Genomic DNA, 19104 nt, shown 5'->3' with positions numbered 1-19104 from the left:
ATTAATTTCTTAGTGAACTCTATAATACACAATTATTTGGGGCACCTTTAGAGGTTGTACGACATCCTGGACGCGTTTCCCCGCATAATTTCTGGACCTCTCTTGACAACACCTGTCAATAAAAGAAAAAAAGCATGGCAAAGAAAGCAATAAACAAAAAGTGAACAAGAGTCGCAAACGGACAGGATGAGTCTTGCAAGTAAGAGAAGTAGAAAATTTATTGCAGTATTTGTTCCATCAGAGGCATGTGGGTCCCTTTACGCTGAGCAGGGCGACCTGTAAATCGCAAATCTCCTTCGACACAGCCCTCCTCACAGACACTGCATGCTATACACAATAAATTACAGCCACACGGTGCTATCGTACAAAATGGACAAACAGCTCAACAGAGAGAATCGTCATCGTCAGCCAGTAAAGAAGGAGCTAAGCTATAGAAAGCTGCTTGACGCTAAGAAATCCGAAAAGAAAAATGAAAAAAAAAAAAAAAGGAGTAAAGTAAAAACATCAACAAACTAATTCTTTCAACATTCAGTATATATTTAAATTTCTTTTATAGATATAAACAATATTTTTATGTTAAACTATGATACACTGGGAGTAGAAATCAAACAACCAGAAATCTGCTGCACAACAGCGAAGGAGCACCCATACAATGTTTCTCCAAACATTTTATTCCTGCGATACGACGATGCACTCTGGCGCAGAGGGCCAAAAGTCACCGCCAGACCCAGAGTGCATCAGAGAGAGAAAGAGTCTGTAGTGTAGAATAGCCGCTCGTGTTTGAGTGTGTTTGGCTGACCCAGGAGATGTTTGGCTGATAGGCGTGACGGAGAGACGGTGAGAATGTTCGTGTTGCATTAGGCTGAGAGGATCCGAGATGTATGAGAGGTATGTGCGTGCGTGCGTTTACGTATTATTAGCTGGAGTTCCTGTCCTTGGCAGCGTAGAGTGACCGTAGAGTCTGCGCCACTTTGTTGTTGAGCTTGTTGCCACTGGTGAGTGTGATTTTTTTGTAGATGATGTCAGTCTCTCTGATGGTGTCCACCCAGGGCACCAGCTTGCGTCCGTCGCGCCGCTTGGCCTCGGACCAGGTGCTGGAGTACGAGCCCGCCATCCAGTGGATGTTGTAACCGTCGCTGTTCCTCTGGATGACGCGTGCGATCTGCGGCCGGTCTCGGTATTTGGGGCAGTGGATGGCGATGATGTCCAACGCGCTGACGGACTCGTTCATGTTCGTCAACAGCTGATCCGCCGAGTCGGCCGCGCGCCTCCCGCGTCGAGACGCCTGTGAGGAGAGATGGGGAAACGTGAGCAATGATTGGTCAGGCTCTGAGTGAGTGGTGTTTTTGACAACCATCTTAGATTTAGTCTTAGTCTTAGTCTTTTGGACTAAAATGGTTATTAGTTTTAGTCAAATTTTAGTCACTTCTATATGTGATAGTTTTAGTCCAATTTTAGTCGACGAAAAATCAAAAAGGTTTTAGTCTAGTTTTAGTCAAAAAAAAGGGGGAAAAGTAGTCTTTTAACAAATTAATGTAGGTCAGTAAGTATTTTGCTGTTGGGTAGTGTCACTTATAAGTTTTGAAAATAGTAGATCTATAGGCTAACTCAACACAATGTGAGCTTCCGGATCGCCTATTTTTTTTTACCAATAATTACAATAATGAAGGAATGTTTTAAAACATAAACGACAAACAAGGATGGAATGCTAAAACGGCTTGCCATACTAGTATGGCAAAGAGCATTTAATGCTAAAAAGGCTTGCCATAGCGGCAGGTACTTTTTTCTGTTTTAATTGGCATGCACAATAAGTGGAAATGTCATGCATTTTAAACGTCTGACGGACCACCCACTAACATTTTCGTCTATTCTCGTCTCGTCAACGAAAACTCACACACGTCTCGTCATGTTTTAGTCATCAACGAGCCATTTTTATCTCGTCATCGTCTCGTTTTCGTCATGGAAAAAAGTGGCGTCAACGAAATGATTTCGTCATCGTCATCGTTGACGAAAACCACACTGCTCTGAGTTACTATCTACCCTTTAGAACACCGTTATTACATATTTTTGTAATACACACATTAAATACACATTTATACACACATTTTTTTATTATATAAGGTTTCTGCAGGTTTTTCAAGTCAAGTCACCTTTATTTATCTAGTACTTTTAACAATACAAATTAGGCATGCACTGAAAGGGTTAGTTTTCCAGACTCCTTTTTCTGAGATTTTAGCACAAGTGTTTGTGTTGCACATCATAGAAAGCAATGTTAGCATCGGAGACCTCAGTAAAGACCTCAGTTCTACTTTTTGCTGACAGCAGCAGATTTGTGAATGACCCTCATTATGCTGTTTCAGCGCAGATTTTCTTTGCGCTTCAATCCTTGGCTAAGGAGCTTGTGCAGCGCTGTCAGAATAAATGTGACCTTGGACCACAAAACCAGTCTTAAAGGGATGGTTCGGAGTAGAATTGACTTCATTGCTATGCACTCCGAAGCCCATGTAAATACCCCATCCGAAGTTTTTTTTACCTTAGTCAAACATTTATGGAGATATTAGAGTTTTTCGAATTGCTTGTTACAGGAGTGAATGGTACATGTGATGTATCTCGTAAATTGCACCACTAAACGTGCAAGTAATCTTACCAAACTTGTACAGTAGTCTAAATAGGTTATGTGCTCACAAAACGCTGCATCAGCACATTTGTAAGTCCACCATGAGTGTTTTAAAAACACGTTTTAGCCGATCCCTACTAGTCTCAAAAACTACAAATGGCGACACGTCGACGTCACTTCACTGGTTTGAAAAAAGCACGTAAAAGTCCTCCTACAAGTTGACATGCACACAGATGTAGTAGGAGGACTTTTACGTGTTTTTTTCAAACCAGGGAAGTGACGTCGACTTGTAGTTTTTGAGACTAGTAGTTCTCGGGTAAAACGTGTTTTTAAAACACTCATGGTGGACTTACAAATGTTCTGATGCAGTGTTTTGTGAGTACATAACCTATTTACACTACTGTACAAGTTTGGTAAGATTACTTGCACGTTTAGTGGTGCAATTTACGAGATACATCACATGTACCATTCACTCCTGTAACAAGCAATTCAAAAAACTCTAATATCTCCATAAATGTTCGACTAAGGTAAAAAAAACTTCGGATGGGGTATTTACATGGGCTTCGGAGTGCATAGCAATGAAGTCAATTCTACTCCGAACCATCCCTTTAAGTCGCTGGGGTATATTTGTAGCAATAGCCAAAAATACATTGCATGGTTCAAAATTTTAGATTTTTCTTTTATGCCAAAAATCATTAGGAAATTAAGATCATGTTCCATGAAGATTTTTTGTAAAATTCCTACTGTAAATATATCAAAATGTAATTTTTGATTAGTAAAATGCATTGTTAAGAACTTAATTTGGACAACTTTAAAGGTGATTTTCTCAGTATTTTGATTTTTTTGCACCCTCAGATTCCAGATAAAGAAAGCTTATTTATTGAGCTTTCATATGATGTATGCATCTCAGTTTTGTCAAATTTAACCTTATGACTGGTTTTGTGGTCCAGGGTCACAAATACAATTTGTGTGTATTAGACAACATAACGTTCTGTAGTTTATTTACTAATGAATGATTTCAGTCATCATACAGTAACCAGCAACAACCACCTCTTTCTCTTCTCATGGAAGTCATGCGATGCGATTCTAACCAGTCTCTCGCTGTCGGTGCTTGTAATGATTTTTGTGTCTTTCTCTGACAGCTTTAAATGCTTCCACACTGCCAACATGTTTGCTGCATTAGTGCGCGCCTCTATTTGATCACGGCACGTTATTGTTCGGTATAATTTATTCAGCCTTTTTTGCGTATTATTTTCAGCTGAATGATTCGGTTGCCGAACATTCGGTACATCCCTATTGTAGACTACACATATCACACACCGCTGTCGTTTGATAGTTGAAGGTTTGGCTGTGTTGTGGTGTTTTTGCATTTTCTCACCCCTGGTGTCCTCTCCTCTCCCTCGCTGTCCTCACCATCCTCTGAGTCAACGGTGTGGTGGTTTCGGGGGCTTGCGGCTCCTCCCCCCAGTAGTGCGGTGATGGCTTTATTCCTCACGTTTGCACTCGTCTCTCCCTCCTCGTCCTCTTCGTCAGGGTCCAGGTGCTCCATCAGCAACTTAAACTGAGAATCAAACAACATTTTGACTCAGAGGTCCCCCATTCTCAAACACAATAATTCAATTCTGGTGTAATTATGACAAATTTATTAACAGAAACTGGAAGGCATGATTCATTTTGAGATTTCAGCATTTCAATAAATATATTTTTATATTGTTTCATATTTTGTATATTATTATTATTTTTATTATTAAAAGCATCATTACTAAGATTTTTTTTTTTCATCAACTTATGTCTATTTTTCTATTGTGAACCAGTTTGGAGCAACTATGGTTGTTAAACTTAAAACTGATCTGTAAATAAAATTTGCCTACAATTATTGTAAAGAACAAAAGTAATGCTAACTAATATTACTAACAACATAAAAATAATACAATATAACACTCTACAACTTTTTTTTTTGGTGATTTGAAAAAATGAATAATATTTTTAGCATTTATCAAAGAAAAAACAAATGTATCCTGATTTTGATTTTGTTTTGTAAGTTTTTTGTAATAATAATAATAATAATAATAATAATGTAATAAAAATATTTTTTTATAATTTTTAATAATTATTTTAATAAAATAATTTCCTGGTTTCTTACTGACAAATATTAGGATTACTAAAATGTAAATGTAAACATTCCACAACGCTTTTTTTTTTTTTTAAAGAAAATTTGTGGAAATAGGCTCACGTCAAGGTACTGCTTGACAATCTTCCTCTTCAGCTCATAGGTCATCTCATCATGAACCTCATCACGCTGGAGGAATTCAATGGTCTGCCTTGGACTGAAGTTGACTGACGTCTTCCTGTTGACGGCTTTATCGTACACCTTCGCCGACTCCGTAGGAGAGTACTTCTGAATTTTGCTGCATTGGAAGAGAGCAGAATCAAGACATTAAATATAAATCCTAAACAGAAAAGCAATAATTTCAGGGTTGCTGAGATGCACAATGGGTGTTTGCTACCTGTCCGAGAAGCCGTAGAGGTTCTTGAGGTGTTGTTTGAGCACTAGCAGTAACAGTATGCCTTGTGATGCCCTAGCAAAGTCTAGGAGAGACGTTGTGTCTTCAGGCAAACGCTCCATGACAGCATCAGCATCGTCGAGGTCAGATTCAGAATCGGACTCCGACTGCTTGGGCACCTCTGTGGGCTTGGGCTTCCTCACCCGCTGCCCCTCCTCATCTTCCTCAAAATCATTTTCATCATATTCCTCGTCTCCGCTGTTTCTTTGTCTTTCCTCGTTCTGCTCTCCCCGCTCTTCCTCTGAACCGTTCTGCTGTTGTTGCTGTGGCTGTGGCTGTGGCTGGTGGTGTATCTGTCGCCGCCGCCGTCGTCTCCTCTTCCTGCTCTTTCTACCCGGAATCTTAATGAGAGACTGGGTACAACAATGGCTTGTTTAGAAATTGGGGTAGAATTACTGTCACAACCAGTGCATTAGCATGCCCATCCATGTTTATATCTAATAAGCAACAGTGTATTAAATAGTCATAACCAAAGCTTTTGTCATTATTGTCAAATTTATTTAGACTGATATAATTTTTGACATTTTTTACTAGTGGGTGGAGGACACTATTGTTTATTTATGTGATATTTATATAAGTGAGAACAACAAAATAAAGTAAACTATGACATATTATACCCAAAAATGATTCATTTTGTCTTTTACACAACAGAACAAAATAGAACAAAATTAAGCATTGCTTGGAAATCGGTCAACAAAGTATTGATAGTTGTGTAAATATTGTCATACTAACTTTTTTTGGTAACTTTGCAGGAGTGTCTATTATTTGGATCATTTCTGTTGCACAGAACTGAATAAAAATAATATATTGATATATTTTCTGTTCAATTTTATTATTTTACTTTCAATAAAGGCATGGTAAATTCAGTATTATTAAAACTATTATTTTAGAAGTCTTTTTTTTTTACACTATGTAATAAAACAATAAATAATTATCAAAAAGCATTATTAGTTTCAGTTAAGTGGATTCAGAAATTTTACTTTCGGCCCAGAATTTTCATTTCAGTGCACCCCTAGTTATTACTTGTGAGAACAGAGAATTTGTTGTTTTAAAATCTAAATTGTGTTTTTTGTGAAAAAACAAACAAACAAACAAAACAAAACACTAATTTACCAATAAAATAATAATAATTTTTGTTTTATATTACATAATTTTTTTTTAATTCTAAATGAAACACTGAAGAAATAAATTAACAAATTATACTGTAAAATAAACAATAATTAACACTACTTCCAATTTTATTTTACAGAATGGTAAAAAATTAAATGCTCACATTAACCTGTTTTAAATAAACACTTCTCTTTAAAGACAATTGTAAAAAAAAAAAAAAAAAAAAAAAAAAAATTCAACTATGTTACAAAATATTTCTATAAAAATGTAATGTTGTAATAAAATAATTAGTTAAAAGCATTTTTGGTTTCAGTTTCGTGGATCCAGAATTAAGGTGTATCCCTAGTTATTACTTGTAAGAATAGAGAAGGTCTTGATTAAAACAAAAAAGATAATTTATTAATTAAAAGAAAAATAATAAAAAACTGTAAATTTTGTTTTATATTAAATAATTTTTAAAAATTCTAAATTAAACACTGAAGAAATAAATAACTTACAAATTATACTGTAAAATAATAATTAACACTACTAATAATTTTATTTTACAGAATGGTAAAAAATTAAATGCTCACATCACCCCGTTTTAAATAAACACTTCTCTTTAAAGAACTTTGTGGAAACAAATATCTGTGTAATAGACTTAAATAAATTAAAATGTGTTAATTTGAATAAAGCACTTTTATTCGTGCCTAAAACCATTTATTAGCCAAAAGTATTTATGCCAAGAACATTTCTGTACAGTTTGGGGTCAGTTTGTGTTTTTTTCTTTAAAGAAATGAACACTTATTCAGCAAGGAAACATTAAACTGACCAAAAAACAAAAACAAACAAACAAAAAAACTTTAAATGTCTACTCTGTTACAAAATATTTCCATTTCAAATGTTATTTTGATTATGTAATAAAATAATAAATAATTATTTAAAAGCATTTTTGGTTTCAGTTTCAGTTAAGTGAATCCAAAATTATTAAGGTTTATCCCTAGTTATTACTTGTAAGAATAGAGAATGTGCTTTAAAATCCAAAAAAAAAAAAAAACAGACAAAAAAAAAAAGATAATTTGCCAATTAAAAAAAACTAATCGTAAATATTGTTTTACATTATTAAATTATAAAATATAATATAAAAATGATATATTAAATGTAGAAATGAATTACTAAAATTATACTATAAAACTAAAGAAAATTTAAGTGAATGTACTGGCAGGCTCATTAAACAATCAGTGCTGAAATGTGCTACACAAACGGTTAAGGTCAGGCACAAGCACTTGAGCACGTTTACCTCTTTAAATGTCTGCAGCAGGTTGCTGCCTGACACAGACAGTGTGATGTCTATATGATGCATGATGAACAGCGGCTCCTCCTGAGTCTGATAGGGGAAGTAGGCCAGATTATCAGCGATGAACAACAGCATGTTCACCTCAATCTTCTGCACGGGCACAGAGAGACACAAGCAGATGGAAAAGGTCAGTCTCAACATCGCAACAAAGAGCCAATGACAGGAAAAGACAGACACACAAAGAGCGCTTACCGAGCTGTCGTCGAAAAGATTGAGCAGTGAGATGAGGAACGCTCGCCGGTGTTGTCTGTTCGCACGGACCATGCTGTAGAGGTGGGAACATTGAGCAGAATTGGACTCGTCCTGACGGAAACCACGGATCACAGGTCCTGTTAATCCCAAAATGGCCTGCTGCACTTGGTACGACATCTTCATGCCTGCTACAGCCTTCATCTGGAGAGTAATTCAAGTTGGATTAATTAAATGCAATAAGCAATGCAGGTGCAACATCATGCAATTTTATCACACACAAGTCCCAAAAAAAAAAAAAAAAAAAAAAATCATTGCAGTTTAATTTTCATATTTTGATTTTTAGGTACTCCAACTGTATGCACAAAAACATGTTTTTGACATGCATATACACTACCAGATTATGTTTTTAAAAGACATCTCTTCTGCTCACCGGGCCTGCATTTATTTGATTTAAAGTACAGCAAAAACAGTAAAAATTGTAAAATATTTTTACAATTTAAGATAAATGTTTTCTATTTGAATACATTTTAAAATGTAATTTATTCCTGTGATCAAAGATCAATTTTCAGCATCATTACTACAATCGTTTCACATGATCATTCAGAAATCATTCTAATATGCTGATTTGCTGCTTAAGAAACATTTATTATTATTATTAATAATATTTTAAACAGTTGAGCACATTTTTTTCACAAAGATCTTTCTATTTTAGATAAATGCTGTTCTTCTGAAATTTCAAATTAAAGAAACTTGAAAAAAATCGACGTTTTCAACATAATAAAAACAATAAATGTTTTGATCAGCAAATCAGAATATTAGAATGATTTTTGAAGGATCATGTGATGTGATTTAAGTAATGATGCTGAAATGAAAATTTCAGCTATGAAAGCACAGGAACACATTTCATTTTAAAATACATTTAAATAGAAAAAAATATTTCAAAATTTTACTGTTTTTGCTGTATCCAAATAAATGCAGGCTTGATGAGCAGAAGAGACTTCTTAAAATACGTTAAGAATCTTAGTGATCAAAGTCTTTTGACTGATAGTGTAAATATAGATTCTAATACACACACAAATAAAAGTGCTTTCCCACTTTACATTCTTACACTCACAGTTTCAATGTATTTGATCAGTAGTAATGTTAAACCAGAATTATTCAATTAATGAATACAATTATGATACTGCATGAGACACATATGGCAAGGTGTGTGGACTGGTGCTCACATGGATGAATCCAGTGTATTTCTTATCAATCTCCACCAGCTGCTGGTCCGCTTTGTTCCTCATGGTGGGCTCTGGGTCCGTCCCCATTGCGATCAGATATGGCACACACTGTGATTGGAAGGAGGAAAAGTGACAAGTCCATGTTAGTGTGCAAGTTCTGCAGTCAAGACTGTGATGGTGATGTGTAGGACCACACTTTGTTTTTTATTTGTGTGGATTGTGGAAACAAATTTCTGTGTAATAGATTTAAATCTACAAAAATGTGTTAACTGGAAAAATCACTCTTAAGGTCATTGTCAGAAATTTGTGTTTTTCTGTTTTTTGTTCATTTTCATCATCCTTTCCTATCAAAATGCTTGTTACGGATGCGAAAACGCAGAAAATCGAACCTCATCCGAATTTTTTAATGATGCCTGTGGTTGTTCAGCAAGCTGTGGCCTCGCACCCTCTTCTCTGTTAGCGGTGGTGGTGCAAAAGTCATTGATTTGAGGCTGATGTTGGCGGGCTGTAGCAAAAGCTACGCGTTTCCCGCTCTGCATATGAGACTCCAGCGCTTTGATCCCCATTGTACCCAACTTAAAACGTTTACAGCAAACCGCACAGTAAGCCTCGCAGTCATCTTTGGGCACAGCTTTCAGCCACCACGAGAAACTGGAATTTTCGAGCCATTTGTCGCTAAATTTACATTTCACCATATTTCCTTGCCTTGTCTCGAGACTACGCTGACTAAATCCAGATAATCCAGAGAAATACAGCGCTGGGGTCAGGGTTGCCAGATCTGACTGACAGGTTCCAGCCCAAACATGACGTAAAACCCAGCCAAATCATCAAAAGCCCAATTGGGCGGAAACCCGCTAAATCTGGCAACACTGAGGCATTGTCAAGCAAGCGCGTGTCTAGCAACAGAACAGATTTAGAACCTGCGCAGGAGATTCTCCTCAAAATGATAAACTTTTCCTTTTCAAACTGTAAAAAAAAAACAACAACAACAACATTTTAATGATGGAGAAATTCCCTCTAAAATTAAGATTAAAAAATTAAGACCCTTGGATTTAGATTTAAGACAAATTAAGACATTTAAAGGCCTTATTTTAGGACAACGAAATTTAAGACTTAAGGATCCGCGGCCACCCTGATGATGGACGAAAGTTTCGGAGGCAGTGTGTAAACTTGATTGACAAAGTGAGGTTGTATTTTTAACGTGCCAAAATTTCGAACACGGTGTGCAATGACCTTTATTCATACCTAAAAGCATTACCAAATTAGTCAAAGTATTTATGCAAAAAATATTTATGTAAAGCAAGAAAAAAAGCTACTTTAAATTTCTTTACTATGTTACAAAATGTTTCAAATAAATGTTTTTTTTCAAATAAATGCTTTCTATTCATCAAAGTATCCTGAATAAAAAATGTGCAGTTTCCACAAACATATTAAGCAGCACAATAGTTTTCAATATAGATAATAATCAAAAGTATGTCTTGTTGAGCAAATCAGAATATTACACCGATTTTTGAAGTTTCATGTGACACCGAAGACTGAAGTAATGATGCTGAAAAATCAGCTTTGTGTGACAGGAATAAATTACATTTTAAAGTATATTCAAAAAGAAAACAGTTATTTTAATCTGTAATAATATTTCACGATATTACAGTTTTTCTGAATTTTTGATCAATTAAATGCAGCCTTGGTGAGCAAAAGAGGATTTTGTAGAGACATTAAATCCAAAAAAACCCAAAAACAACTAAACTTTTAAACAGGAGTGTTTTTTAAAAATAAATAAATAAATAAATAATTTGATTTGCATTTAAACCTATGCATTTTATTCACAAGTGTGTTGTCTGTAAATAAACAAACAAGGAACAACAAAACAGCATGCAAAGGGTTAGAATGCGTAGAAGTTAGATTTTTTTGATGCCGAGTTTATAATAAAGATGTGCCCGAATCCGAATACCCTGTTTGGAAAGAAAATGTGTACTATGGAACCGCTAAAGTGAATAAATACAAGATTTCAATGCTTTCTCTCGCAATTATGGTATTGACTAATTATACTGTATATCAATTTCGGGCATCAGGGAGCCACTATTAATTTGTGAGGCATTAAAATGTCTTCTTTTTACTTTCCCTTTCGAGATTCACAATCACACGTACTCTGTGTATAGTACTTACCACACATTTTACAAGATTAGATGTTTGTCAGTGGTGCTGAGGATCTGCAAATCATTGACCATCATCCTATCAGTCATCTATATATGTTTATCATCTCTGTTTATGTGTTAAGTGAAATTGTATGTACTGTTTAGTGGCTCTGTAAAACGCTTTATTCATTTTCCGAGCCTTTCCGAATACGGATTCACTATTCAGGCACATCCCTAGTTTATAATATCAGTGTTGTTGTATATTGGTGCGTGTACCTGTACGGGGTGTATAAGTCCCTGGCTGAGTGTCAGAGCGATGACATTAAGGGCGAAGTGTCGTACACTGGACTGCGTGTGGAAGAAAGACTCCAGCACCTGCTTCAAATAGAGCTGCATGATAGAGCTGCTCATACCAGAGGAGATGTCACCCATCTCTTTCAAATCCTCCTGCTTTGACATTTTCTGCCCTGGAAAGATAAAAACACAACAAGCTTTAAGGTGTTTATCCCAGTTTCTAGTGTGTGCCCAAGTTTTCTGCTGTTGGTGTAGTGAATGTTGTTAATCTCAAAATCATACTAGCAACTTTACAAATGTTGAGCGGACAAATGTTATGGTCACTCACACTCTCTATCAGCCTCCTGCATGCGAGAGTCTTCCTCTTGGAGATACATCTGGAGGTTTTTCAACACCTGGATCTTTAGTGTGATGGAGCACCCCTTATCAGACAGGAGCCCGTTATACAGAGACTTCACCTCTGGAACGAACATCTGACTCGGGTGCATGATGAACAGGAACCCTGCAGGACATGAGAAAAAGAATAATTGCTGTGATGCAAAATATGAAATCAATTAGAGAACTAATTCTGAAACAAAAAAGCTGTAAGAATAAAACAAGTATGCATCTGACAAAGTAAGCATTACCCAGTTCTACTTTTATCATAGAAATGTTTTGTTATTGTATATATAGATGTTTGTATAGAATTATTAACTAATTATTGAACTATGGATTTTTTGTACTAACTTAAAGCTGGGGAAAAATAGACATGTTACTTTGGGAAATACCTGAAATAATTTTTAGTACTAAAATAACTATATGAAATCAAATTTGTATTGAACTAAAAATTAATTTTAATTAAAACTACAAAGAAATAATTAAAAGCACAAACAAGTAAAAAATAAAAACTGTATCGAAAACTGAAAATATAAAAAAAAAACCTCAAAGTATACATAAATACTACAATAGTTAGAAAAAAGTTAAGGCGAGACACTGTAGGTGAACAGGGTAAAAAAACAACAACTAATAGTTATCACCTTTCCCAGTTGATTGATTACACTGATAATTGCAAACATTTTTTGTATTACAAGTTTTCTAAAATGTTAGGTTTTAATATGCAACTGAGCATTATATAATTAAATATGTGCTGATTTGCATACATTTCTACTAGTCTGAAAAAAAAAACCACCCAAAATCTCAAACATTTTTGCCTACAGTGTCTCCCCTTAGTGAAAGATTAAAACAACAATAAATGCGTCATCTTACCCAACCCAATGATTGCTTTGCATTTAACTTCTTCATCCTCGTGATTGGTGAAGTACAGTAATGATTCCAATACCTTCTCCTTTATCACAACCTGTCAATAAAAGTGCAAGATTTCACATTAAATAGCATAGTTAAACATACCAAATTAAATAAAACATAACATTTCATAATACAATAAAATTCAATGAAATTAGTAATTTAAAAAAAAAATAGCTATAGATAAATAAAATTTACTTGTAACAAGCAATGTTGGATTTAAAAAATCTAAATATACAAGTCTTGTTTCAGTAAAATGTGTGTTTGTTAACTCTAATGAGCTAAAGGTAATGAGTAAACAGCTGCATACAGTTGTATAATGGTTATATAAAAGTTTGCAATACCTTAGTGGTGCCCTTGAACTGCTCAAAGTCAAAGTCAAAGTGTCTGCAGAGAGCTCCCACAGTGAAGAGAGATCTAAGCAGGGCCGCTTTGGTGGCAGTGAGTGCCATGCTGTTCGTACCCTCCTGATGCTGCATCTTTAGCTTAGTCAGAGCTCCGTAATAACGGTTAAAACAGGCCCATACAAACTTATAATTATGAGTCACTTTATTCACTATCGCACCCAAACAGCTCACACAGTACTGGACAACCTGAACAAAACGAGAAAGAAATAAAGAACTTAGTGGGATGTGTAGAAGTAGTGAAGTCGTCACTAGTTAAGCTCATTTGAGATTAATGAACCATACTAATTAATATTTTTACTATTACTTTAAAAAGGTACACAATAAATCACACTAGAATCCTTAGGATCTTTTTAATCAAATTAAATATTAATTCAGATATATGAAATGGATGAGTGCAGGTCACTTACGGTCATGCCATATTTTAAGATGAGCTTCATCAGGTCTTCTTCAATGGTGGTCAGGAAGCTCTCGCTGGGGTGATCCATCAGAGGAACCACAAGCTCCAAGATCTTCGCAACGTTACAAATCACCATGAAGTCACTCTGAGACTGTGGAAAACAATGTGACAAACACAAATGTATTATACATAAACACTGAGAGAAAAAAGGAAAACAATCTTCTGACACGTGTACCCTGGCACAACTTCATCTTAAATCACTAGCCATATACGGCCACTAGATGGCAGAATGACCTTAAATATTACACTGGCAGTTGCTTAGCATAGAGCCATATGAATCAATTGTATTAATTAATTGTCCTTTAACCCTAAAATGCATACTTTGGGTCTCACTAACCTCTCCCTTTATTTCCTCAAATTTGACATCAACTTTCTTAGCATTGCTTAATCTATTCATTAAAATGTTTACTGTTAAACAAAGTCAAAGGGTAAACTTACACTGCACTTGGTGGTGAGGTAGGGCTGCATAGTCATGGCATGCTTGACCATCAGCTGTGCTCTGATCTTACTGAACAGATACAGTGTGGTGATGCACGCGACCAACCGTGTTGAGTTCACACTCTTGTGCTCTGCACACAGACAGCATCACAACAGCAAATTAACACAGGAAAAGCCATCATAAATTAATTAATGCATTACATTAATACTTAAACTATTCATACAATTTATTATTAATTTACACTAATATGTATAAAAAAACAAAACTACAAAAAAGCACCATGTAAAGAATTCTAGTAAAACTCTAAATGACTTAAAACAAAAAATGATTGTTTTTTGATTCAATTCATTGAAATTACCTACCTTAACCCTATAAAACCTATTCTATCATATTTGATACACAAATTTCCTCTGAACTATCGAAACACTACTAAAAAAAAACAACTCAATCTACTACATGCTTTAAATATTTAAATTTATAAAATATAGTATAACATTTATAAAGTATAAAATGTGATACATCAGGCTATTTGTTCATCTCTCAATTATCAAATGTATCATATGGAAGCCCGTTTCCGCCACTGAATAAAAAATGTAAAAAAGTTATTGCGATTTTTTTTTATCTCACAAGTCTGACTTATTTCTCACAATAGCGAGTTTACATCATGCAATTCTGACTTTCTCAGAATTGCGTAATACAAACTCGCAATTCTGACTTTTTCTCAAAATAATGATAGAAACTTAAAATTCTGAGTTATAAAGTCAGAATTGTGAAATATAAACTAGCAATTCAGATTTTTTCCCTCAGAATTATAAGATATAAACTCACAGTTGCGAGTTAAAGTCACTCTTTTTTCACTCGCAACGGTGAGTTTGTATCTCAAAATTCAGACTTTTTGCTCACAATTGTGAGAAAAAAAAAGTTCACAGGACTGTTCACAGAAAACCGAGTTTATATCTCAGAACTCTGACCTAATAACTCACAATTGTGAGTTTAAACAACACAATTTTGACTTCATTTCTCAGATGCAAGTTTATACCATGCAATTCTGACTTTAAAATTTGCAATTGTAGCTTTTTATCTTATAATTCTGACTTTTTTCCCCACGTGATTGCAAGTTTATATTACGCGATTCTAAGAATCTGTATCTTTTGATATCCTTTTGATTTGATAGTTTTAACCATGCAATTGTAAGATAAAAAGTCACAATACCCTTTTAAAAAAAAAAGTTCTTCAGTGGCGGAAATGGACTTCCATAGTATTGCACTTTATTTTATATGTTGGCACCCACAATAAATAAACTACAAAGTGCCATCAGAATTAAATTTTTTGGGGGCCATAAAAATATCAAAATATCTGTGACTACTGCGATTATTTCATACATCAGGCTTAAAAGGTTACTGATAACTTAATACATTAACAAACAAATTAGATTTCCCAAGTCTAGTAGTATGTGCATACCTGCAAGTGCCTCCTCGTATTTGAGGATGTACTCCACAAGATTGTCCACCAACTGCACACAGGCCTTCCTGGCTGGCTTATAGGACGAGTCCTCCTCTGACTTTAAAAGCTATAAAAAAAAATAAATAAATAAAAACACTGTGAAATGCAGCTCTACAGTCATCCAAAACAGAGACCAAATGATGAAAACGGATTTGACCTGAAAACACTTACGTTCTGCAGGAGCTGCTCAAACCAGTCAAAGCCAGTGTCCTTACAGGCAGCGACCTACAGCACAGAAAAGAATAAGATCAGCTTGAGGTAGATGCACTACTTCAAAGAAAAGCCATTTTCACACTAGATCCTTAGATCCGGACATGAGCTTTGATCGATTTGTTTTTAAGTTCCGTTATTAATACTGGTATGTACCAGGGAATCAAACTCCAGTTCACCTGAAAATAATGGTTAGGGTGCATTTCATTTGTACAAATAAAGTAAAACAAGACTGATATCCAGCAAAAGGAGCAGCAATCACATCTGTCATTGGTGATTTCTCTGCAAAAATTGCCTTCAGGGGGGAGCTCACATTTTCTACATTTCTTGCAATGCATCTGTTCCAGAGAGATGCAAGCTCCGCTGGCACATCTTGTGTTTAGGTAGTAAAACCAAATGAGCAAAAGCATTCCTTCTCTAGTGTTACCTAGTTACAACCATAAACAGCTGCCGGTGCTTCGCACATTGATGATGTAAACATCATACTCTGATTTACAGCCAAATAATACAAATGCTGAATCAAACTTGTGGTCAGACAAAACTAAAACCGAAAGCATATGCCTTAATCCCTTCAAGTCTGTTTTTGCTGTGCATTTCAAAGAAAAGCATTCAGGCGATCAACTCAAGATCCAGTGTTTTCTGCACCTCAGAACGGCTCTGTTCACAGTGAATGAATGCAGAGAACTCGTTTATTGCATGTACTGAGAGTTTAGCATGCTTTCGAGAATGCAACAGCCACCAGTTCTGCTTTATTTTTGCGGAAAATTATTACAGCATTTCACTAAATTTGTAGTGAGTTGTGTTTTTGTAAGCCTGTCTTCACTGAAGCTGGAGTTGTGCTTCAAAATAAAAGCTGTACTGCCGTTTTCATCAAAATAAAAGCTAAAAAGTGCAGTATGAATTGCTGACAGCTAGTGGGTTAAAATGGGTAACGTTACTGCAGTCCAAATTCAAAATATCTCTTTCAAGTGTAGGAATTTGGAAAGTAGTATTGTAACTTCCTGGCTGTAAAGCAAAAATAATATATCTATGAAATTGAAATATTCATTGACATTTATTTTGCAGTGCAATTGTTTTACAATTTATGGTGATTACTATCATTGTTGTTGTTGTTGTTATTATTATATTCTAATTTGTTCAACTTCCTAAAACTCCAGTGAGATTGTAATTTAGACTGAGACAGTACATCACAAATAAAAAAAAGAAAGGGTAGAGTCACTTTTGAAGTTCAGGTACAAGTCAATTCACTGATTATTTCTCTGACTGAAGTTTTCTTAGTTAAAAACATCTTAATTCTGAACTCTCAAAGTGCATTAGATAGAAAATTTGAAAATTAAAATACAAAATTTTCAAAACTTTTCAACTTTTTTTTTACATCAGAATAAATAAACAGAAAAAATATAGAATATATACAGCTGGTTGGTGAAGGAAGGACAGTGATTGGACTGACCACATCAGTGATGTTGAGAATCTTCCTATTCATCGTCTCTTTGTCATGGTTGGCTGTTGGTGTAAACCACAGCTTTTGGAATGTTTCATTCACCAGTTTCTGCAGAGACGAACAGACTGTTAGCTCAAACTTTTGTCACTAACTAGAAAATGCACTGCATTTATCATGCAAAACAATGCAGTGAACGTGGTTGCACCTTGATGCCCTCCTCGTCATTGACTCTGCGGATCATCTTCACGCACATCTCTGTGATCTTACTGAAGTTGGGCTGCTCTAAACAGATGTCTCTCAGAATCTTGATCACCCTCTTCCTCACGCTGATACCGGTGTCCTGGAATAAAAACACATAACCACTATAAACATCTCACAGATTACATGTGTTAAAAATAGAAAGCATTTAGACTTTAGGCTAAGATTTACATCAATGTCTAAAGGGAAAGTGCACATCTTAGGGCTTTGAAAGGTTACCATTTAATGTTCAGAATTCACTTTTTTGTCTTTTCTAGGTCATTTTGCGTTACGTCAATTTTTAAAATTACAAACATTAACTATATTTAGAAATTACTATAAAAAAAAAAAAAGTGTCTTATGCTCACATTTATCTGATTGTGAAAAAAACAATACTGTGAAATATTACAAATTAAATTGTTGTAATACATTTTAACATTTTATTTATTCCTAAGATGGCAAAGATGAATTTTCAGCAGACAGAATTTAACTCCAGTCTTCAGTGTCAATGATCCTTCAGAAACCATTGTAATATGTTGATTTGCTGCCCAAGACAAATTTCTTATTAATGTCTTGAAACCTGTTGTGCTGCATTTCATTTCCTAGACAACCATGAAACCAGTTTTTCTGGATTTTTTTTTTTTGCTTAATAAAAAGCCAAAAATAAACAAACAACTTAAAATAAATATTATAAATATTCAGCTTTTGTAATATTATAAATGCTAAATGCAGTCTTCCTGGATAAACATTAATTTCTTAAAAAAACACAAATACGCACAAATACCGTATGAGCGGGGAGGGCAATGTCTTCTGTAAAATTAAACTTTAAACTGTAAAATAACTGTATAAAGCATGATTTACAGTTCAAATACAGGTTAAGTTTTATAAAACGATAAAATTCACATTTCAGCCTTTAAACCATTTTTTTTATTGAATGGGTCAAAAGTATAAATTATCATATTAATTTAAACAATTATCAATAAATTATTAATATTACTTAAAATATGTATTAATTAAAACATTAATTAAATAATATATAAATACATTTTACTGTATTGTTTTGATTTTTATAATGCATTATCTTGTTGATCCACCAGTTTACATTTACAACTCTGCACATTTGCAGCATAAAAATAAATGCAAATTCATTCTCTGCCAGCAAGTGGCGCTTTTGGAACAGTAGGAATCTTGCTGTTACTCTGGTAACGGCAGTACACAAAGCAGCCCAGCACCTGACTTTAAAACATGCAGCCCTCATATTTATTCATTGAAAATCACCACATTAAGCTATATTGCAATTTTTGTCTTTCTGTCCCCAAATTTTAGTCCTCTTGAAATCATAATTATGACTTTCTTTAACCCTCTGAGACTTTTACTGACCCTAAATTTGATACAAATAAATTTAATAGTTAAAGGATTTCTCCACTTCCAAGATGTTCATGTCTTTCTTTCCTTAGTCGCAAAGTTTTTTTTTAAGGAAAACATTCCAGGATTATTATTCTTACAGTGGCCTTCAATGGTGCTCAATGGATTGAAGCTTAAAAATGAAGTTTTAGTGCAGCTTCAAAAAGCTCTACACAATCCCAGTCGAGAAATAAGGGTCTTATCTAGCGAAACGATTGGTTATTTTCTAAAAAGATTGACAATTTATATAC

General features: G+C 34.7%; 1 protein-coding gene across 1 annotated transcript in view; it reads right to left on the bottom strand.

Moving 5' to 3' along the window:
* Positions 1–200: 200 nt before the first annotated feature.
* Positions 201–19104, bottom strand: part of nipbla (NIPBL cohesin loading factor a) — a 46223-nt gene continuing 27319 nt past the window's right edge. The window contains exons 29-45 of the mRNA XM_073840753.1: positions 17418–17552; positions 17222–17320; positions 15733–15786; positions 15520–15628; positions 14058–14188; positions 13570–13710; positions 13100–13348; positions 12720–12810; positions 11803–11976; positions 11457–11647; positions 9046–9153; positions 7820–8020; positions 7571–7717; positions 5125–5534; positions 4851–5025; positions 3996–4178; positions 201–1285 (exon numbers count right to left, since the gene is read on the bottom strand). Coding sequence (XP_073696854.1) covers positions 917–1285; positions 3996–4178; positions 4851–5025; positions 5125–5534; positions 7571–7717; positions 7820–8020; positions 9046–9153; positions 11457–11647; positions 11803–11976; positions 12720–12810; positions 13100–13348; positions 13570–13710; positions 14058–14188; positions 15520–15628; positions 15733–15786; positions 17222–17320; positions 17418–17552 — 2967 coding nt within the window. The 3' untranslated portion in view covers positions 201–916. The remainder of the gene's footprint in view (positions 1286–3995; positions 4179–4850; positions 5026–5124; positions 5535–7570; positions 7718–7819; positions 8021–9045; positions 9154–11456; positions 11648–11802; positions 11977–12719; positions 12811–13099; positions 13349–13569; positions 13711–14057; positions 14189–15519; positions 15629–15732; positions 15787–17221; positions 17321–17417; positions 17553–19104) is intronic.

This window comes from Garra rufa, chromosome 5 (genome assembly GCF_049309525.1).
Source record: "Garra rufa chromosome 5, GarRuf1.0, whole genome shotgun sequence".
Lineage (NCBI taxonomy): Eukaryota > Metazoa > Chordata > Actinopteri > Cypriniformes > Cyprinidae > Garra > Garra rufa.
Note: the sequence above shows the minus strand (reverse complement) of the source record. Positions and strands in the feature narration are given on the sequence as shown.